This window comes from Macrobrachium rosenbergii, chromosome 44 (genome assembly GCF_040412425.1).
Source record: "Macrobrachium rosenbergii isolate ZJJX-2024 chromosome 44, ASM4041242v1, whole genome shotgun sequence".
Taxonomy (NCBI): Eukaryota; Metazoa; Arthropoda; class Malacostraca; order Decapoda; family Palaemonidae; genus Macrobrachium; species Macrobrachium rosenbergii.
The window spans coordinates 10,065,504-10,089,412 of record NC_089784.1 but is presented as its reverse complement, the minus strand read 5'-3'; the positions used below and the strand labels follow the sequence as shown (position 1 = coordinate 10,089,412).

At 35.9% G+C, this 23,909-nt stretch overlaps 1 protein-coding gene across 4 annotated transcripts in view; it reads left to right on the top strand.

Annotated features, from left to right (window-relative positions):
- The window catches only part of sei (seizure), a 538,215-nt gene that overhangs the window by 262,590 nt on the left and 251,716 nt on the right, over window positions 1-23,909 (top strand). Inside the window, exon 1 of one of the 4 annotated variants that reach the window (XM_067087725.1) lies at window positions 19,505-20,101. The exons of the other annotated variants lie outside the window; for them this stretch is intronic. Coding sequence (XP_066943826.1) covers window positions 19,629-20,101 — 473 coding nt within the window. The 5' untranslated portion in view covers window positions 19,505-19,628. Of the gene's footprint in view, window positions 1-19,504; window positions 20,102-23,909 lie in introns of those variants that run through there. 4 annotated transcript variants of the gene reach the window in all.

Here is a 23,909-nt window from a genome sequence, read left to right as displayed (position 1 = left end):
CTACAGTGATAAAGAGAGGTCAGCATGGCAAATTGTGGTTCCCATCACTACAAAGATAAAGAGAGGTCAGTAGGGCGCAAGAGAGAAGAGAGTGATGCGAGGATGGGATTTTAGAAGTAGATTGGGCGGGCACTGGAACAGAGGAGCTGGAAGCGGGGTGGAGAGGAAACTGGGTGGTAAAGAGTTTCAGCTCTCTCTCTCTCTCTCTCTCTCTCTCTCTCTCTCTCTCTCTCTCTCTCTCTCTCTCTCTCTCTCTCAGGCAACAGGTGGGATCAATACACTCTCTTTGGCTCTCTTTCATTTTCTCTCCACTTCTTTTTTTTCTTCCACTTTTTATCATTCTCTTCAGTGGTTCCAATTTAATTCTTCGTCTCTTTTTTTTTCTATTCTCATGTTTGTTTATTTCTCTCTCTCTCTCTCTCTCTCTCTCTCTCTCTCTCTCTCTCTCTCTCTCACACACACACACACACACACACACACACACACACACACACACACACACACACATTTCCCAGCTGCATGAATCACTTCTGTGTCGACTTTTGTCTTTTTACCTTCGTTCTCAATAGAAGAATGAGAACAAGGCACAGAGGATAATTTATCCGTCATTCATGTTGCCTGATGAAAGCCGTTATGGGGGAAGAAACGAGGGGCTATATTCACGCAAACAGCCTTTGTGTGTCTCCACGAGCAATAAATCAGGGGGTCCTGGGGGGATTTGTGTTCCTTCGATGCTAAGGAAGAAATAATGGAGCCAAGTGGTATTGCCTACGTCATTTCCTGTTCCCACGGCATGACCTATTTCAGCGTCTCTGCGAAATTTCAATCCAGGACTAGATCATGTGAATGATACCAATCACTCGGGCTCTGGCTTGGTTATACATTTCTTGCACAGGATACATCCTGAGGGAATCGATGCCTTAAGTATTTCTAGTCGGTTTGATTTCGTTTTGAATATTTTGTGATTTTTTCTGTTAACTGCGCTTGAGGGGCACAAAGCATAACCCCCGCACATGTCAGTGTTCCTATGGCGACCATATTTTGTTCCTCACAGTTATAAATAGCATGATACTTCCTTTTTCTGTGATGAATGTTTTTTATTGTGTTAATGAGAGCAAATGCAGAGAGATATTTCTTAATTTTCTCTTTCAAGCTCAGCTTAAATGCAGCTGGCTACAACAGAGAAATGGTATTTTCCTTACCAGTCAGTGTAGAGAAAACTAAACAAAAGAATGCACATTGTATTATTATTATTATTATTATTATTATTATTATTATTATTATTATTATTATTATTATTATTATTATTATAACTTGAAGGAAACACCATAACATGTCTCGAAATGCTGAGGTAAAAAAAGAATCAATTTGTTCATTATTATTATTATATATATATTATTATTATTATTATTATTATTATTATTATTGTTGTTGTTGTTGTTGTGAGTTTCTTGTTCGGGATTGTCGCTTCTAGTGATGTCTGGCGCCGGTCTGTCATCTACAGGAGCAATAGGCCGGTTAATGTTGGTAGGCAGGAGAAACAATTCTTGGGTGGTATTTAAGAGCGCCTCTATCAGCCGTCGGCGCCTTCGGTCGCGATCCTTTCCGATTACTTCTGTATCCCCCACTATTTCATTCCTTGTGATGCTAGTATTGTTATTATTTAGTAGTAGTAGTAGGAACGGGTTACAAAAAAATGCTCTTTTTTATGTACGTAAATATTATTTATTATTATTGTTATTTCTGTCGACGTTGTATAGATTTTTCATATACATTCCCCGTCTACAAATGCCACATGTAATCGCATCTGAAATGTACGCGAGGGGGGAGTCATTATTTCTGGGGATGGATAAGACTAACTGCGGCAATAAAGTATGTTTTTTGTCCATTATACGTGGTTTGCATGCTGGCAAGTCTTCCTTTACAGCTGGTCGTATAAAGGCGTAGAATTATTTCTTTCTTTTCGTGTAGCCCTTATTAACTTCGTAGTGTTATATTAGTTGTCAATAATATATATATATATATATATATATATATATATATATATATATATATATATATATATATATATATATATATATGTAGATTAGGTAGGTGAGTAGGAAGCTTTCATGTATAAAACGAAAGAAAAACACTTTCCAAACGATTTGTAATAAAGATTATTATCACTTATGAACCAGAAACCTACTCATGATGAGAGGTGGAGCCAATGGTGTATAGCATTCAGTACAACGCCTTTATAACGGATCTAGCCAGGAAATGCCTCCTAATTCAATTACAGGGATTTAACTCGGCTAAGGTTGTCTGCAGTACACGGTTTTGAGCCATTGTCTTTTCTTTCTCCGATTCCGTAGGCTAGACTAGAGCATCCTGTTGACTTAAAGCGAGAAGGCTGTATGTCCTATATTTATAATTTCTAAGCACTTCACATGTATTCTTATTCTCTCTCTCTCTCTCTCTCTCTCTCTCTCTCCCCATGCCGGTACCAAACAGAATTGCATAAAGTGTTTTAAATCTTGCCTAAACCGCAAAGGATCTTCTAAGCCGTGGTATTCCCTACACGGGATTTAACTGGGTGTCGGCCATTTTGTATTCCCCTTCTGCCATACCGATATTTCACCGTGGCGCTTCTGGACGAATGTCTTGAATTCCCAATCTGGAATTTTTGGGAAGTCTGCACTTACTCGTTTTACATCATCGAGCTCGGTAAATTTTCGAATAAGAACTCCCGGCGTTTGCGTGTTTTGTGCGCAGGGAATTTACTGCTCTTCCTCACACAACTTTAGTGGGGCCAAAGTTAATTAAGGCTTGTCACATGGATGTGAATACCCGGAGCCGGTGACGATTTGGAAGATCTTCATCGACGGTGACAGCATGACTGAATTCAATGTTTCTTTACTTTTACTCGATCAGTTATTTGAGTTGTAACAGTCCTATTGTTACCTATCAGTAAAATAAAGTATATGGTTAATAAAATCCAGAGGGATGTGATTTTCAAATGGTTTTCATGCGCTCGGCAAACGTCATATACTGAAAATTTTGTGTATCCATCAAGAACACGCAACACTCGCGTGCAAATGTTTGTTTACGTCTAAGAACTGGCATTGGTCGTGCAGTTAAAATATTTAATTTCTTCCCATTTCTACGGTTTTACCAAGGTTCATTATAATTCTTATATATTTGTTTATCTTCGGCAAAATCGACACAAGAATTAATATTAAAATCGAAGGAAAAGATGTAAAATGAGTTGGAAGATTCCCTCTGTCGTCGTTGTTGCAAACGAAATGATAAAGATTGCATGACGTTGGGCAGATAGATAGATAGATTGACGGACAGAACGACAAACAGACAGACAGATAGATGGATAGATAGAGGAATTGATAGACAAATTAACAGAATAAGAGGAGTCACGTATTCATATATAGATAGTTAGGGGAAGGGATAAGGAGAAAGATGCGGAGGGGAAAGGAACAGGAATTGACGGATAAGTTGACAGAAGAGGAGAGAGAGAGAGAGAGAGAGAGAGAGAGAGAGAGAGAGAGAGAGTTAGATAGACTGAGAGGAGGATGGAGGGAAGAGGAGCATCCAAGGCATGTCATAAATATGCCAGGAAAAGAGAGACGTGAAATACAGCTGAGGAGTAAAGAATGGGACATTCCCTTTAGAAGTTTTATGTGGCATTTAAGAGTTTTTTCCTTCTTCTTTTTTTTTGAAACCTCCGGGGCACTTGTTGAATCAACTTCCTCTGTGATATTCCACGAGAGTTGGAAGATACGAATTCTGAGTCTTTGAGTGAGGTTTTGTGATGAATGTCGTTGGTTTTGTGATTGTTTTTTTTTTTTCCTCTCGTTTTAAATAGCATTCTTCTTATAATTATAAATGTTAGATTTTGAATAGCATTCTTCTTATAACTATAAATGTTATATTTTAAATAGCATTCTTCTTATAATTATAAATGTTATATTTTAAATAGCATTCTTCTTATAATTATAAATGTTATATATATATGTATCAACATTATTCTACTTACGAGCGTTTTGTTGTTGTCATTTTAGATATGTTTGTATCTTTGTGAAACTGATTAGAAGAACGCAGACACCACTGTCATTCGTTGTACGTCATCCAAAGCTTTCGCTTAAAGCGATCACATTGAACAGTCTGTTGCGCATGAGCAGAAGACTTGCCCTCACTCTCAGTCTCCATGACAGCACTTGTGTAGTGTGCGTGGTTAAAAGTTGCACTTGTCTTTCCAATCAACAGTGCCCAAAAGAAATGTGTAATAGAAAAAGGATTATTAAGGCTGACTTTACCAAACCAAAATGTCAGGTGGCGCTTGTTGGAGATGGCCTCGATATAGCGGCCTCGATGACCTTGGTGGGTGCGACGCCAGTTTTATGTAACAGGCAAGCCCATCCTCGATAGCAGGGCACCTAATGTTAAATTACATTTTGAAAAATGCCATTTATTGATTCCAGCTTAACTTTCACTCCTACGTTCTACTGCTTGATGTTTTCGTGTGGTTTTTTTTTTTTTTTTTGGTCATGTACGCCGTGGAAAATCAGTTTTACAAATATAATGAAAATAAAGTTTTTCTCATTTTAGGTACTGACAATATACTCTGTAGGATTTTAAATAACGAATTCATGATATTTCATTTTTGGTTTTGTTCTTCATGAACGTTTCACATTTTCAATCATGATAATTATATGTGATGATGGTATGCATCTATTCAGCATCCCTTTAACCGTTAAAAACAGAATCGTTGTACTAGTTAAGGCAATAGAACTGCGATGCCTCATTAATTATATTAAGTAAACTTTGCAGTTCATCTTCATTTACATGAGTAATGGTTTCCGAGAGAGCGTCACAACGCGCGCGCGCGCGAGCCATCTCATTTACGCGTTGTTTACCGAGAAAGTTCTCGGTTTCCCGACCCGAGGTTCACCCGACCTCAGCAACTCGGGGATTTCCTCTTAGCGAAGAAGATGGAGAATTTGCTGCACTCGATGCCTTAAAGGGTTGCTATGCGTATCTCTCTCTCTCTCTCTCTCTCTCTCTCTCTCTCTCTCTTCGGGCTTAGGGTTATGCATGAGGTTATCAGAGTTTGATCCAACTGTAATAGTCTTGCATTCTGTTTTTTGGAAGTTTTGGAATAGGTTAAAGTCAAATTTGTGTGTGAGGTTTATCGTTTTATCTGCAATGAACGTTGTTTATTTAATTTTTAAGTAGTTTTCAGTATTTTATTCATTGTAAAAATTGTGTCCATCTCCAGCGGAGAATTTTATATATATATATATATATATATATATATATATATATATATATATATATATATATATATATGTGTGTGTGTGTGTGTGTGTGTGTGTGTGTGTGTACGGGGTGTGTATATATGTATATATATATATATATATATATATATATATATATATATATATATATATATATATATATATATATATATATATATGAAATCCTTTTCTACAAATTTTCCATTTTATGGTAACTTCATTTTGACAATAAATGCAATATTGAAATTTACAACTAATTATATATATGTACTATGTATATATGTGTGTATATATATATATATATATATATATATATATATATATACATATATATATATGTATATATATACAACTGTCGTTACTACCTTTCAGATATTTTGCAAAAGTAATATTCCCGCCATAGCAAATGTTGCATATGTCTATTTAACCGAAAAACCTAAGCACGTATTTTTGAGATGGTTTGAAGATTTGAATGGGGAAGAAATATTAATTTTTTTTTTTTATCTCAAAACAGCTCCGTCTCGTTTGTTTACAGGTATTTAAACAACTGAGAATATATGCTGTTGAATGCTGCGAGGGCACAATAGAGTAAAATATAATGAAACTGGGCACAATGGAGTAATATATAATGAAACTAGATCTTCAAATTTCAGTTTACTTCCAGTCAGGGTAAATGAATTTTCATTGTAATTAAAGTATTCGTTTGTTTTCTTCATATGTAATGTTTTCTGGATAGCAGTGCTTTTTGCAATATTGATACGAAGGGGACGTAATTGATATTTTAAATCATGATTAATCTTAACAGCACACCATAGATTAAATTATATCAAATTATCCCACGTCTTTACTTCAGCGAAAAAACTTTAATTTATACGAGTCTTACTTTTAGGCGAGTTATTTCTAACGAATGATTTGTTGGTCCCAGTCTTGTCGTGGTTGTTTCTGATTAACTTGCAGTTTTTTTTCTGAACAGAGTCACTAATTCCTTCTATTCAATTTTTTTATTCAACACGATTAATTCTTGAGCCAATCGTTATACGAATTTTAATATCATTTCCCAAGCTCTGAGTTGTGTTAAAGCTCTGCTGGATTTGTTTTGTACCTTATTGATCTTTCAAGATGTAATTGATATTTCAAAAAAAGTTTCTTTGTTAAAGTCTGCTGCCATTGTTTTTTTCTTAAAACCATCCTTAAATTTTATTTTATTCAAAGAGAAAAGATACCTCGCTTTTCGCTTGTTCATATGAAAGCAGGTAACTTATCTTATCTGTCTCGCACTGAAAAGATGTTCCAGTAAAATGGATTCTTAATAGTTTTTAGAATTCAAAGCAACAAGTTCACGTCTTATCTCAAAATCGAAATACTTCCTCCTTCTCTGTATAAACTCGTGTAATTCCTCTTAGGTGTATTCGAGAATTTGCATATTAATCAGCAACACTGGCCTTCAACTTCTGTTGAGTTTAGGCTCCTTATCTTGAAAGGTACCCTTTCTTATATGTACCATTCATATGTTTCCTCCTGCATACTAGACAATGTACGTATTATATTTTCAGTGCATATGTCACATACAAAACAAATATATATATATATATATATATATATATATATATATATATATATATATAAATATATATATATATATATATATATATATATATATATATGTTGATATATATATATATATATATGTATGTATATATATATATATATATATATATATATATATATATATATATATATATATATACATATATATATATATATATATTATGTGTGTGTGTGTGTACGCATATAAATTAATAAACCGTTTAGGTGATCTTTCGAATAAAAATACCTGCTACAGTCTTTTCCCCAAGTATGTACATACCGACCATGATATTCTTCTCGTAAAGAAATGTAGAGGTCGACATTTCTAGAAATAGTGAGCCATTGTCAACAAATCAAGTCCCAATATGGCTGCAAGACATGGCAAGCGAGAGCCACTAAGGGTGAAGTCTTGAGAACCCCAAACGCCTATGGAAAGGGTTTACAGGATTCGCCGGAAAGGGACTTTTTTCCCCTTGTTGTAATTTGTATTGTTTTGAAGCGTCATTTTTTAAAATCTTTAGTTTAATGTAATGTCTTGACTTCTGCAACATCTTTTGGAGATGGAATTCGAAGGTGTATAGAAATGGGGAAAAACAAAAGCAACCATTGATTCTTGTATAAAATGAACAGTTGTAGCCATACATAAACACAGGAGAAAATGCCGGAAAACACATTATGTTCCAACCAGTTACTCTTTGACCCATATCGATAATGGAACATGCTCTCTCTCTCTCTCTCTCTCTCTCTCTCTCTCTCTCTCTCTCTGTATGTATGTAAGAGTATGGGCGAATTTGTGAGTGCGTGCGTAAGACTGAGCGTAAGAGCAAGTGTATGCGTTTGGAGAGAGAGAGAGAGAGAATTGTGTTAGAAGGTGTGGCCATATGGTGCGGGTTCTTCATTTAAATTCAAGCCTTCTGTTGATACGAGGGTCATCTATTCTCCTCGAAAGACATTTAACGCATCAGCCTGGTCGTCTGATGAACGTGTTTTAACTTTTCAAAGATGGCATTTGAGTCTTTCAGTAACAGGAAGTAGCTGTTTAAATGGTTTTTATGGGTTATTTATATTAATTAGAATTTGTATTTGAGGGAATTAGCGTTTTGTATCTAGGGGTCACTTTGCCTAGTAACTGAAATCTTCATTATTAACACTATAAGGAAAAGGTAATATAAAAGACAGTTATTTTTCATTGCTTGAAGCGTAATACAAGTGTAAAAGTCTCCTTGTAGTTCTGCATGGCGTTATTGTTTAACTGCTTGCAAATATAAGGTCTTCGTGGACTCTCTCTCTCTCTCTCTCTCTCTCTCTCTCTCTCTCTTTTCAGTGGTTGCCGTGGTGACAGTAAGAACCATTCGACTTCCCTCGTCAACTCCTCCCGCCAATCCACTCCTCGTCCCTTGGTATTCTCCCCTCCCCCCCCCCCCTCTCTCTCTCTCTCTCTCTCTCTCTCTCTCTCTCTCTCTCTCTCATCGAAAAATCTTGGCCTTCTGTAATTCCATATCTTGTTAGGTTCCTGCCCTCATCAGTTGACGTCGCTTATTGCAACCTTTGCAGCTTAATTCGCTATCTTGCAAAAACTGAAGCGTTACCAGATGTTGGTTTTGGGTGTGACGTGTATGGTGCAAAAGTCTTTGGAATGACATGTTATTGAATTATTGCATAATTCTGGGTTCATTTAAAAAAAATTATCTATCTTTGTTTGTTTATTAGTTTAGTCGTCTTGTTGCTGGGTATATCGTCCCTTATGGTTTGTTTTTTTTTTTTTGCTTGTGATTAAATTGCGATTATGTCAACTATTATGAAAGAATGCGGGCTACCAGGATGCTAAATTAAATTTATCATTCTCGGAGTGTTTTTGATTTATATATACATACAGTAAATATATCAACACCTATCCAAATATACATATATTTATATATAACATATATATATATATATATATATATATATATATATATATATATATATATATATATATATATATATATATATATATATATATATATATATATATATATATATATATATATATATATTTTATATATATAAAATATATATATATATATATATATATATATGTATATATATATATATATATATATATATATATATATATATATATATATATATATATATATATATACTTATATATACTGTATATATATAATATATATATATATATATATATATATATATATATATATACTGTATATATATAAAATATATATATATATATATATATATATATATATATATATATATATATATATATATATATGGTTAGCTATGGATATATTTTCTTTACGTATATACGTTTGATGGCGATGAGGAATCAACGAGGAACAATAAATTTACTTTTAAAGCCAGAGAGGGTTTTGGAAGCACGTTCTGTCTATACATGCAGAAGTTAAAGAACGGGCATATTTTAACAGGAGCTAGTTATATGGTGACTACGAAAGGTATCAGAAAAATTTCTGGTCAAAATGGCTACCAGCAATGAATTCCCAAACTACCGTCACTTTAATTAGTTTCTGAAATGTTTCCAATGTCAAGTTACCGTTTTATTTACTTTATGTATTTCTTCAAAGTGCCCGAGCACTTGGTGTATATTACTTAAAATATACTACAAGTTTTCTCTCCTCTCCCTCTCTCTCTTTCTACAGGCACGTTATTATGTGTAGATAATGTATGTTTATGTGTATATACACATAAATAAATGTAAGCCTTTCACCTAACAGGTGGAATCAAGACCTGATTCGTAACTGATCAAATATCATTACTTGCTCTTATTTTATTTCCGGATTGGATTATCTGTTTTCCTTTCAATTTTACATCTTTATGCAACATTTATAGGTACATAATTGTAATAATGTATTTGTTTGTTTACGAAGTTTTGGATTATTAATAGCTTTATACTTTTTAATGCATTTTTATCACAGAGAAACAGTCAGTTCTCTCTCTCTCTCTCTCTCTCTCTCTCTCTCTCTCTCTCTCTCTCTCTCTCTCTCTCTCTCTCATACACAAATAGAGATAGATATTCTAAAGGAAATGCGTAGCGAATGACTGGGCCAAGAGTAATATTTAATAATATGTTGAGCTGAAATGTAAACTGAATTTGGTTCATAATCATCTTCGAATACCAATAGGAAGAGTTTGCATTCAGGATGAGGTCCTCTTTGAAATCAGCTCCGAAAGTTTGACAGTTTCATTGCGTCCCAATAACTATTTTGACTTAGACTTCATGGAGGGTCGGAGGGGCCGAGGTTTTGTGAACGGAGGCCTCTTCAGCGATATTAAACGCGATTTTGTAGTGGTAGGAACGTTGCCTGTACTTGACTCAAATGGCCTTGGTGGTATGTAAACAGATTTTACCGAAACGTGATCTGACAGCAACAGCATCTCTACAGTATATGTAATTTACCATGGGGTAGTGAAGATACGTAGGTTTTAATAGAAACTGAGGAAGATTATTTTTCATTGATTGTCTTTATTAGAACTAACGAATAGGTTGATAGGTGCCTTCTATTCATTTTCTCTTTAAATGCGACTTTATTCTTGTCATCCACCAAGGCGGGGGGAGGGGGTAGTGCTGTCAGTGCGCCTCATGTGGTGTGTGGCCGCAACCCTTTCATTCCTTTTATGTATCTTCGTTCATATTCTCTTTCTTCCATCTTGTTTTCCAACCTCTCTTCACAATTGGTTCATTGTGCAACTGCGATGTTTTCCTCCTGTTTACACCTTTGAATGGCCTTTGGCCAAAATTCTGTATTCTGTTCTGTTCTATTATGTTCTTATTCTTGTCATTATCTTGTAAAGTTTTGAGGTAAAGTTTTATTGATAATATTCTCACTCTCTCTCTCTGACGAGGATGGACGAATTCGCCCAATCCAAAGATCGAGTATCCCTTTGTTGACATAAGCAATAAACTATGTACCTAGTGGTTAGTCAACAGTTGTAGGTCGCATCTAGTGTGGAGAGAAGGACAAAGAAAGAAGAAAATAGATGAAACACTGAAAGATTTCGAGTCTAAAATACTTAACCAGACGAGCTAGAAAATGCCGACTTTTAAATATTCATCATTAACCTCTTGTGAGACTTGACCGATTTAATCGAAAGTATAGACACTACAAGTACTAAAAGGAGGAAAGAATTTGGACCGTGAGTATAATAATATCATTTGAGTAAATTGACAGAGGAAAGTCATTTGGGGAGTATCCTCCGCAGTGAGGTCCTACAGATGCAACATTCATTAAAAAGGCGCGTCGTGAAACCGTTTAATTTTACGGTATAATTTGCGGCAGAAATGCGGCTTTTTAAATGAAAGTTCATTGTAAGGACCAAACGTGAAGCAAAGGATCATTCCTCTGTGAAATATTTTAATTTCACTTTGACCAATTTTAATTGCGTGTTAACATAAATATTTTGTTGTGGCGGCAGAACGTTACAAATACAGTAGAGAGCGACCGATTCTTTATGCCGCTTTACCTGCTTTTACCCGGCTGTTCTTCGCAGAGATAAAGATCTGCTATTTTCACAGTGATTGTTTTGAGGAGAAATTTTCATTTCCCACTTTCAGGCGGTGTTTCATACTGTTGGCAAATGTTCCCAATACCGTAATGCACATAGAAATGCAACTGCGTATCACAATTTGCCTTCTCCATATAACAAAAGCATCATACATAATAATATAGTAACTAAACGGTATTCACATCTTTATAAAATGTGTAGTAAAAAAATTCATTGAAATCGTTCACGGGATTGCGACCTGATTTACACAAGCAGCAGTAGGCGAATGACCTTAATGATGGAAAGAGCACATTCTTTCGGTCCATCCAAAACTCGAATTCGCCAAGTTTGTGTCTGCGCCCAGGTTGAAAGCTTTCGCTAAGTATTGGGGCTTTAGAGATTTTAGAGATTATGTAAATGACCTCAGAAAGGAGTTAGTGAAGGAAGTCTGTAAACTATTGCAAGAAACTGCGTTGTCAATCCTATTAATAAGAAGTTCTAGCCGCACCTGAGAACACTTTTCAATCGGGAAATATAGGACGAAACTGTTTAAAGGAATAAATGGCTGTTATTTTAGAACATCATTTTCTTTACCTGAGAACTGTTGTTAATGAGACTCGCGTCAGGTGAGCTTCATTCAAGAGTGCATTCTTCTTTCTTGAAATAATTAATAATTCAAGGTGTGTGTGTGTGTGTGTGTGTGTGTTTGTGTGTGTGTATGTTTGTTCTCCTTCCTACGCGCGTGGTGTAATGTATGTTGCTGTCATTTTGGTTCCCGTTTTCTTTTTCCCGTTTTCTGTGGTACCAGCAGGCGATGGTCTTCCCACGAAAGCACTGTTGCCTTTGATGTGCTTTCTCTGTTTGTTCTCTTAATGATGGGAACTGTTTCTTCTCCAGTTCTTTCTTCTTTTTTTTTTCGACACCACAGCGACATCGCAAATATTTATCGTCGTCTCTCCCTGCGTTCCTTCCCTTTTTTTTTTCAGTTTTATCTTTCTTTGTGATTAATTAGCCTGATGTGACTCTCACCGTTTTAAATCATTTAATATTCCGGTTAGCCTTTTTCCTTCTTCTACTTCCTGTAACGCTTTTACTCGTTTTCTCTCTCCTTGCCCCTCTTTCTTGATATTTTTTTAGCGACACTAATGCAGGTGTTTATTATCCTTTTATGTTCAAGTACAGTGTATATTCGTTCCATGGTTTTAGGTATCCTCTTTCCGCGTCGTAAAGTATGCCACTTATTTCATCAATTATAACTCTTCTTTTCATCATTCATTTTTCATTTTTAGCTTAAAATTCGTATATTTTGTACATCACCCCTCCCATGGTTCCGATTTTTTTATGCTTCTCGAATGTATTTCATTATCAAAAAACGCACATATATGTTTGTTTCTGGGTTCATGACAATAAATGGTACATTTCTTGACGAATTTGACGAGTGTTTTATATAATCTTGTAATGATTACTTGATAACGATTACTGAAAGTTCCAGTTTCATTCAAGATTCTTCCTCGTCGAGGTGGGATATTGCTTTGTACGAGACGATCTTTCTAGATAGTTTGCGTTAAAAACCCAGCTTCCCAAAACTTGAAATGAGGTCATAAATCTTCATGCTGTGAGTTTTTAGATCTTAGCTTTCAGTAAATATGTTGGATTTGGTCTCGATTTCAACAGCCGTGATAGGGACGATCGGTGGTACTCAACTACTTAATTAAAGCAGCTACTAGGGAAACAAGCTTGAGGTGGATTTCTCTATAGCTGTTTATTATTTATCATAACCATGACAGTCTTAGGTAAAGCTGAAACTACTGACTGAAAACTAATACTTAATCAATGCCTTCAAAAGAACTCAACAGCGCATATTTTCATTCGTAACATATCACAAGCCATGGTTTCTTTGAACCCCTGACAGTTGAGGATCAAGTGATCTTGTTCTCTTAAGCCTAATGATTCGGAGAAACCATTCACACGCCCAGAACGAACTCGTCATTAACAGCGTAATCATTACGCAAGAGCACTCGCAATTTTCTCATTCCCTCTTCTCACAATTTCCTACTTTTTCCTGACGTCTGTTTCGCATACTTCGTCTTTTTCTTCATTTCCTTCCTTTCCTGTTACATGTGAATCATAGATTTAAACAAGAAGGGAGAGGAGGTTTTGCTTCTTATATATAAGTGCAATCCACTTCCCAATTCTTTAGCGTGATGGAGTGTATGGTAATCATTTTGTTTGTGTGTGTGTGTATGTGTGTGTGTTGTAGATATTGGGAAGGAGAAAGCGCCCAAGTGCCGATTGATAAGGGCCTTCGCTCGGTCGAACTTCACTTCAGGTAACGGAATACCTTTATATCGACCTCGACCTTCTAGCAAGTCAATGATTCATTCAAGCCCTGGACGAGCTTTAAGGCCTAGGCTCTCTCTCTCTCTCTCTCTCTCTCTCTCTCTCTCTCTCTCTCTCTCTCTCTCTCTCTCTCTCTCTCTGATATTTATCTAATAGTCAGAGGATTGAAACCAAACCGTTTCTCCATAATATATTTGTAATTCATTTCTCTTGGTATTCTTTCTTTTTGGGGGATACTAAAGTAGATTTTTTCATCTATTATAGTCGCATGGTTATGTTCACTTCGAGCAATCAACATTCACTTATAATAGTGTTTTGTAAATGCTGTTTCTGTCAGGATCTCATGGCTGATGTCCATCTTTATAATTTGCATTATTTTCTAGTTATTCTTAGCCGTCAGTGAATAACGGTCACTTGAAGGATAGTTAATCCCCGTGCCACATAATTGCATTATCCCGATCCTCACGTACTTTGCAGTTATTTGCATAATACCTTGCACTGAGAAGCATTAGTATCATTCCAGCGTGGCTAGCGTCAAACATAATGGCTTTAGTGTTAATGCAATATCTGAAGGGGCAGCTTTTGTATATGATAGCACCTTGTAAGTGTCTGTTTCGTAAGATGGTGGCAAAGATTGGCTGGAAAAATTTTGTGTGCTCGCTACAGATTTTGCCATTAAAGAAGAAAGTTTGTGACACATCTGTAGTCATGAAAATCCTGTTTCTCTATCGATGATATTTGAGGGTTCTTGAAAGTGATTCTCTCTCTCTCTCTCTCTCTCTCTCTCTCTCTCTCTCTCTCTCTCTCTCTCTCTACTTACACACGCACACACCATTACGAGTTGAAAATCTTGATACGTTGCGTTTGGAGCCATATGAAGTATGCAAGTCTCAAAGCAGATTCTTTTATGGGTGTGTATCAGGTTGCGGGGACAGTTATTATCCCCAATCTTGTTCAAGTAATGAGTCATTGCAAGAAAACGGGATAAATATAAATTTTGACTGCCGGGGAACTTTTTTTGTATAGTTTCACTAATTCAGATCACTGACAATATGTAAAAAGCCATTATTCAAATAAATATTGCAGAGGAATGAGGCATTCTTCAAGGACCTTATTAAAAGAACTCTTAGCTTCCAACTTCTCTAGAAAATACGCTATTTTCACGTTTGTAATTTTGTACTTAGGAAAAATTACCTGAACTCTCGAAAGAGTTTTTATTTTCATTCTCAACATTGAGGAACTCTTTGACAAGAATTATCCTGGAATAATTATTTGGCATTGACAAGCAAGTCAAGATATGTACATGGAATAAGAGTAACTCATATCAACGCTACAATCTATCAGAAATATTTTGGATAACATTGTTAAAACAGTTGAGATGAGCGGTTATCTCAGACGATGGAGATATCGATCACACTTACAAGAGCTTCAACGATAATGTTGAGTCAAAGGCTCCTCTGCATGTTGACATAGTTAGGAAAGGAGGAACATCAATGAAGAATCAGGAAGCCCGTTTCTAAGGGGGATTCGGTAAACAATGTTTGGGAATCGAGTCTCTCTTAATGAAAAAGAAGAATATTAAGCTCTGTTAAGGCAAGATAATGGAATTAATATAGAATGCATATTTTCAGAAAGCGTCTTGGGATGGTGAGATTTTCAAAACTATTATTGTTTTATTTGTCATTAATTCATTGAGATTAAAGGAAAGACGCTGTGTTGTTGGAAAATACTGGACATTTTATTTTAAAACACTAGCAAACCGTTTCAGAGAAATGCTCAGTTTACCCATTTACCCACAAAAATGAAAGTAAGTTTAGTATTGGTGTATTTTCCATCTGCATCACAAGTATAAAACAGTGGGTGCTGAGGAGAGTTGCTGTGATCACCTCTCCCAGCGGAGAGGACGATGTTGATATTTTAGTTGTGCTGTTAAAGAAAACGGAATCGCTTCGAACGTCAGAAAATGTTTTGGTAAACAATAGATTTCGGATGTCAGTTGCAGTTGAAAAATTAATAAGAACTATTCACGACTTAACTTGCAGTCCTAATCTCTATTTTCTTTTAATGAGGGCGGGGGCAGATTATAAATAGGGTTGTGAACAGTGGTCGTAATTTGATATTTAATGTGTAATTTGTAGTGATTGATGTTATTTTTTATTGAAATGTGTAAATTAATTTTAATGTAAGTAAAGGATGCATGAAGTAGCCTTTGGCGGCTTTTAATAAATTTGGATATATACATACATTATATAAAAGGAAGCTACGGTTAATGAGAGATTTAGGCAAGTCTTTTTAAGAATATGAAGATTTATTATCAGAAATGGTTACTGACTTTGCGTGTTAAGTCTGCTTTGATTTACTCTCCGCCCTCTTCGCTGTTTGTTATCATAATATAGAAGCTCAGGTGAAATCTAGGACGCCGAATTGTCTTTATATGCCGGGTGTGAGTTGTATAAATGAATTGATCAGGAAAATGAAGAATATGGCCGAGGGAACTTGAGGGCTAAGGGCACAGGTGTGAATGATAATAATAATACTAAAATAATAATAATAATAATCATTATTATTATTATTATTATTATTATTATTATTATTATTATTATTATTATTATTATTATTAGCTAAGGAAATAAATATATTGGAGATCATGAGATATTAATGAACAGGTAAATAAACTAAAATCAGCGTAATCAGAGGGTTATGGACATCCTGGTTTTTCAAGCCATTTTAGGACATTCTACATTATATAATTCTCAATATGGCGCGGTGAGAGAATAAATCTATTATCTCGAATGAACGTTACTTTCTCTCTCTCTCTCTCTCTCTCTCTCTCTCTCTCCTTCGGCCTCTGTGTAATCTCCCTCTCTATCTATTACGTAACACGCTTGCCGTAACAGCCCAGCTGTATACAAGTACTTCGTATACGTAAGACGCATCGGGCCATTTTGTCCCACACCTAGCCTACATTAAATGTTGTACTCTTGTGTTTGTTTTAAGCTGTTAACTCCTGACTACTTTATTTACTCAAGAGTTGATGACTGTGATCACTTTTATTTTCAGTAGCCCAGAACATTTCTGAACACCTCTCCTTGAAAGGTGACGAAACAGGATTTGGAGTTCTAGTGTCTATATTGATTTTCTTCGGTGTTCAAAGGAGAAACCTGAAGCTGCTTCTCACTGTGCCGGTCATGTACCGGTCCAGATGCACGGCCTTCGCTCTGTGAATGAAAGTCTTCGCTATTCATTAGACTGTTCAGCGGTAACATTGACGATGTCCAGGGGTGACATAATATTACGACGTGCTGATATTTAGGATTTCCATGACAGTCTTATTTAGAATATTCAGGTGTGCCTTGATGATATTCAAGATAGGCAACAAAGGCAGTCATGTACTAGGTACTCAACCGTGACTTGATCATCTTCAAGATAGACTTCAATTCAGTCATTTTTAAGGTATTCAGCCGTTGTTTCTTATGACTCAAGATGTTTTATGACTTGACGATGTTTGATCTCAAACGTATTTTATACGTAAGAGGGTCCGAGCTAAATTCTAACTGCATGGCAACCGACTGTGCAAATGCACAAAACTAAACGGACTTTCTTGTTTAAGTATAAAGAACACATTTGCTATCTAGTTATGTCTTTCTTTTATTTAATATTATTAGTACGCCCTTTTTTGTGTGTTTCCGTTTGATTGTTATGATTATATATATATGTTTATATATATATATATATATATATATATATATATATATATATATATATATATATATATATATATATTATATATATATATATATATATATATATATATATATATATATATATATATATATATATATATATATATATATATATATATATATATATATATATACACACACACACATTGTGTTTTACGTAGTGTATCAGTGTTAAAGGCACGATCAGTAATTTGTTTATTTACTATTTTCAGTTTTTTTTATAAAAAGATATCCAGTAAGTACACTGAACTCATAACAACAAATCAGAGATGGTTTTCACTGACGGTACTTAATTTGTTATGGACAAGAATTTTACCTCCAATTTTGGTCTTCATAAAGAAAAAATAATTTTATAAAGTTGTTTTTTAAGAGTTTTTCCATTTCATTTTGTAAAGTGGAATGTAAAATTATTTCTTGAAAATACTGATTGGTTTGGCGTGATGAAAAGCATACGTTTATATGTATATTTATTTAGCCAGGTAACATGAAGAAGTCTGCAGTTATTGTTACGAAAATTTTGTTTTCGGAATCAAACTTACGACAAAAGTAGTTATTTGCGCTATCACCGTAAATGAAAAGAACGGAAAATTGTTTGAAGTAATGGAATAATGAAGCAGAATGTAACTAGTTTGACAAAATTGTTAGCTTAGTTTCTCATTACCTGTCACACCTTCGCACACGAACTTTCTTCATTTATATCATCTTATTTTTCCTCATGTTTTGACAAGAGATATCTGTATATTTATAGCCATTTACCATAGTTTAGTTTTAGTCGGTGCCCTTTTCCGATTATTTTCAACAGAAAGAATTGCATACAGGAATAAGCTTCGAGTCTTTTCTCTAATCAGTTACAAAAGCAATTAGGTGTCAACTTCCCACCCACTCTTTTCAATTTCTGTCTCGAATCATCGTGGCAGACAGAAGAAGGCGTGGAAGGTGAATTTTCCCAAAAATGTTGCAGCCTCGTCCATTTCACGCTGGTGTTGAAGGTTGGTATCGTGAAAGTAATGCCGTAAGAAAATGAAAGCAACAAAATGAAAACAGTAAGTTGACGCAGAGTAGGGAATTCGATTCATATCTTGGCGTGAAATTTTTGAGAGGGGGAAGGGGATCATTTTCACTCTTGTTTTACATCTGGGAGTGAATTTTCAAACGAGCTGAATTGATGCTCGTTTTCAAATAAGGTAATTCCCTGGATGAGGGAAAGGGAGCTCTTCCAGAACTTTTCCATGAGGCGTCCTTCTCTGAAGCTGTTGTAGGTCTTCCTCGGAGTGTTGCTGGCATATGCTTCGTTTATTCGTTCTTCTCGTGCGAGTTGATGAACTCGGAATAACGTGAGAATTTTTCTCCGAATCTTTATCGCGTAGGAGATGTCCTGTTCATAAAATCAAATCCTGGACGTGAATGCTCGCCTACTCGGGCTAAACGAGACACCTGCACACGTAGACATACAAACACACAAGCTTTCACAAACACTGAGAGCGGCAGCCGTCCACTTTAATATTGGTAATAGGATTGGGAGCTGTGCAGCCAGGGGAGTGCAGTGCAGGGCAGGCCGGGGCGCCAGTCCCCCCCGACTTTTGATCCCCCTTCAGTATGCGTCCAAGGGCCTCTACCTGTGTGTGCCTAACCTCAGTGCCTCACAAACCATACAGTGCTTTGTAGCGTTCTGTGCCTTACTTTTGTGCCTGAGAGTGGTGATCAAGTGAATCCTTCTCTTCCACGCTTCCGTTCCAGTTTATGTTGTCTTCTCTGATTAGGAACAGCTCCCGGAAGTCAGATTAGAACTCGCCATGACGAATCTACCAAGTGCGGGCATCTGCAGGGGTCAACCCGTCCTCATTAGTGCCGAAGTGACCACAAGAGGATAGTTCCCAGCCACTTTACTGTCACTGGGAATGATTGATAGAGGATAGAATCCCCTTCTACCTCATCATGGACACGAGTGAAAGTGCCACGCTGAATCGGATTCGCTGGATGTTTTTCTGAATCCGTTCCTGAGAGAGAGAGAGAGAGAGAGAGAGAGAGAGAGCGAGAGAGAAAGTAAGGGAAAGGAAAGAAGAGAAATGATCTGTGTTCTTGATAAGTGAATGAAGGATATTCTCTCACTTCTCTTCCTCCTCCTTCTCCTCCTCCTCCTCCTCTTCGTCCCTCATCCAAGATGGATAAAAATGGGACGGGCACGGACGGTGTCTTTGGTGCGGATCTGTATGACGTGGACTTCCGTTGGGGATTACCCGAGTATGGGTACCGTCGCAAGAGCCTTTGCCGGAACAAGAGCATCTCGAGCTCTGTGCTGCCCACCATCAGCATCATGGTGGACCAAGCCTCCTTGGCATCAGGGTACAGCGACGCCCCTGGCACGCGAAGAGGTTCATTGGCCGTCCACGGTCTCAACCATTCCCCGATGTGCAACTCCATATCCGAATCGCACTATTCTTACCATTCACATCCCAACCTGAATATTGATTTGCAGGAGGGCACGATGTACACTCATCCAAGAAACAGCGTCGTGAACACAATACCCAACGAAATGTTCCTTGGCGATCGCGGCATGAACGCGCATCATCAGCATGATACAGCTGGAGCCAACCACATTCGTTCTTCGTTCCTCGCTCTGTTTACAAAGAAAAGGTGAACACGTCATGGGTCATGGGTTATGATGCTTCTCTCTTTGTGATAGCAGCTATTTTAGTCTCCGTAGCGAGATCTCTTATTCCTGGAATAGGGACATGAAACAAAAACATACTTAGATTAGCTAGTCCAGTATACTCGCACCGAAATAGAGGCTGGTGAATTAAACAAAAATAAAAAGTAAACCACAAAAAACCAGTTGCTAACAGTTTGAATTCCATCGATCATGAGGAGAAAAGGGAATATGTTGACTGATGGGTGGTGGACGAGTTACGTTATGTTGCTTAGGTATATAAGTATAAACTCAGGTTATGTGTTGATTTAGTTTTTAATGCAAGGGACTGACTACTAATCTTAAATCTTTTCCTTTTAAAGTCTGGTTGTGTGTCCAGGTGAATTTCATTAAACTGCGCTTGTAACTTCACCCAATACGTTTTAAAAATTAAGAAGTCATTCATAGTACTGCATAAATTATGAACATAAACCTTACCCTCATATAAAAAATCTAAAGTCTTAATTATAGAAAGAGTCACACGAGAGAGAGAGAGAGAGCGAGAGAGAGAGAGTCGTCCGCAATGTGGTCGTTACGAGATGAATAAAGTGAAATACTTAATAACGGCAGACAATTAACGAGCCCTTCGTACGCTTAAGTTCTCATGAGTTTGGTGAACTGAGGCGTAATTACGGCAGGCTTTGAGTCAATTAGGGTGTGATTTGTTCGCACCTACTAAATGGTTTCCCTGGCCTCGTTTGAAAGCTTTCAGAAATGCTAACAGTTATAGTTATGTTAAGGTTATTTGTTACAGGAAATTGTATAACCTGTCGTTTTGTTTGTTGTCCTATGTCGTATAGTAATTATAATAACGATAATAAAATGGGCAAAATATTACCTAAATGCTTCACGAGACATGATTTCTCGATAAAATAATTTTATTTTCAGTTCAAAAGAGTAAAACATGGAAACTGTTAATTTTGGCTCGTGCATCTGATTGATGCAGTATTATCGTATTTGTCATCACTTATCATATCCCGGAAATTTCACCAACGCCGGTTCTCGTAATGTGATTAGAATGGTGACTGCGCATCAGATGCTTCACATAATGAGAAGATACTTATCCAATTATAGTGTTTTTCTGCGCTTTAATTATTCAGTATTTAAGTTCCAACATAGAGAAATGACATAGTATGGTGGTATTTTATCATGTAGGACCAAAATTAAGGAATTACCGACGTTATGTAACGCGCAGGAACTATGATGTTAGGAATTTTCCATTGCAGATAATGGCATGAGGTTGATATGTTTGGTGAATAATTGCGTGCTTATGTTCCTTAATACAATAAATTAAAAAGTTGATAGTTTCCTTTATGTTTCAATTGCTTAGTCTCAGAATTGGGGTTGACCTTGTATCTTGTCGAATTATTATGTATCGTTGTATCAGTTATATTATTGAAATGTTTTCATCTGGATTCTTCTAGAACAAATGAAAAGCGCGTAGCAGGTGAAATTGAAAAGCAAAATCCACGAGTTAACGTTTTTAAAACAAAACTTAACTTAACGTTTTTATGAAGTTTATATATATATATATATATATATATATATATATATATATATATGTATATATATAAAACTACCTTTGATTAGGTGACCTATTGGTTTCTCAGCTTTGTCCATTACAGTACGAATATGACGTACAATTTATGATACCCAATCACAGCAGCTCATTTCAAGATCCTAAATATGATTTAGTCATGTGCAAAGTTGTTCATTTTCAAGATTATCAAGCGGCGGACATCAAGTGTGTTTAACTTTCTGGATTCACGTCTTACGCAATATACCCTACTTCAATTTCCGGTCATTAAATTATTTTCTTATTTAAGAGAAAAAAATTTGAGTTTTAGAACTAACATAAATATTTTGGCAAACGATGAGATATAGTAGTAAATAAAACTTCCGGTTCAGTTTAAGATACGTAATTGAGTAAATATCAGTGGCGACCAGAACTGAATTGATGACAAAACCAGTGGTGGCGAATTTTTATTTTTCAAATCAAATCCTATGTTTCGTATTCAGCTTGATCAATTTTTGGCACCCTTGAAATAAAGCCTGTAGTTTCTTAAAGAAAAAAAAATAGTTTATTTTCATCATGACCAAGGAAACACTATGATCTATAGAATGGGGATCTATACCACTGCCTAATTCTGAAAGTTATACAATGATCCCACGTTGACATCCGTATTGTATTGGGTGAGCACTTGCGAGGTTTTCAGTCTATTGAGTTAATCATTGGCTCTTCTCAGACATGATATGGCTTTAAGCCTCCGTAACTCGCTTCCATCTATGTTCAAATTCTTATTACGTTCCGGACATCGGCAACCGTGGTAGTCACGACGCATGATCGTCATTTTACTATTAATGTCCATATCCACATTACAAGCCAGGTATCGATAACCATTGTAGATTTGATGTTTGAATGTGATAAGAAAACAGTTACTAAATCAAACAATCTTTTATGAATAATTACATACGTATTTATAACTCCAGCATCTATAAACCATGACACGTACTAACACACGTGAGACATCAGACACGTCAAAAACGTTGATTTTTTCGTAAATAATAACGTGTTGCTTATCTCTTAAAAGTATGGCTTTTTAGCAGAAAGAAAATGCACGAAACGCGTCACGAAATCGATTTTTTTTTACTTCGTGATCAGTTCCGAACTAGGCGTGCTTTGAACCTTTGCTATAAAATAAATGCCGTACTTTCAGAGCGGAAATTATTAGAGGGTTAAAAACATAGGTCCTCGGGATTCTTGAGGCAGTTTGAGGTGATTTTTCAAATGAAACCCCTTTTTGAACTTTCTGTGACACTTCCTGTATTAATGTTAACACGGAACTTTCTTTTATGCAGAATTTTATCCATATTACTGAAGGAAATATTTCTTCTTCCTAATGGAATGGTCTGAGTGCGCCAAGGTACAAGATTACTCTTTTTTTTATTGAATTTTAGTTCTTACTGTTCAAGTTAATTTCTCCTTAATTTTGTCTTTGTAACGAACTTTCAACCTTTCAGTAAAATCGTCATCATTTACCCTGTTTCGGTGTCTGCAAGTGAGTGGACGATTATGTATTGTGATGGGGCTTACAGTATTCAAACTTCAAATAAAATTCGGCATTTACAGGCGACTTCTCTTTGGTATATTCGGTCCTGCACGTGATTGTGTATACACACTATTATTGGCTTCAAGAGTCATGTTCTTATTGCGACATTTTTACAGAAATAAATCCAACTGCTTCATACCGGATCCCAATACTTCTGTATTTTTTAGAGATTTACATCTCTGCACTAAATAAAGGGAAAACTAACTTAAAAATCTGTGGTGATGACAGTTTATTTTACACGTTCCATTTGGGCTTAGGTAATTTTTCTTTGAATGGACACGTGAACTTCCAAATTGATAACTGAATCATCAACATTTCATCTACGTCAGAGTGAATTACACACATTTATCCAGTATCCACATCACTCATTTCGCATTACAATATGCGCAAGATGATAATAATAATAATAATAATAATAATATGAGATTCATTAATACCCAAACATTTCCCCTCCATACCACCTCAGTAACTTTGACATTTACTTACATTTCCGCCTATACGTTAATGTACTCACTAGTCCTTCACTGATCAATGGATTTTATGTATATTTTCAAGGCACTTGCACATCACCGAGATCTTTTATGGCAGTGACACATGACATTTGTTGTGAACCATCTGACCAAAAATCAATGGGTGCCCTGCCTGC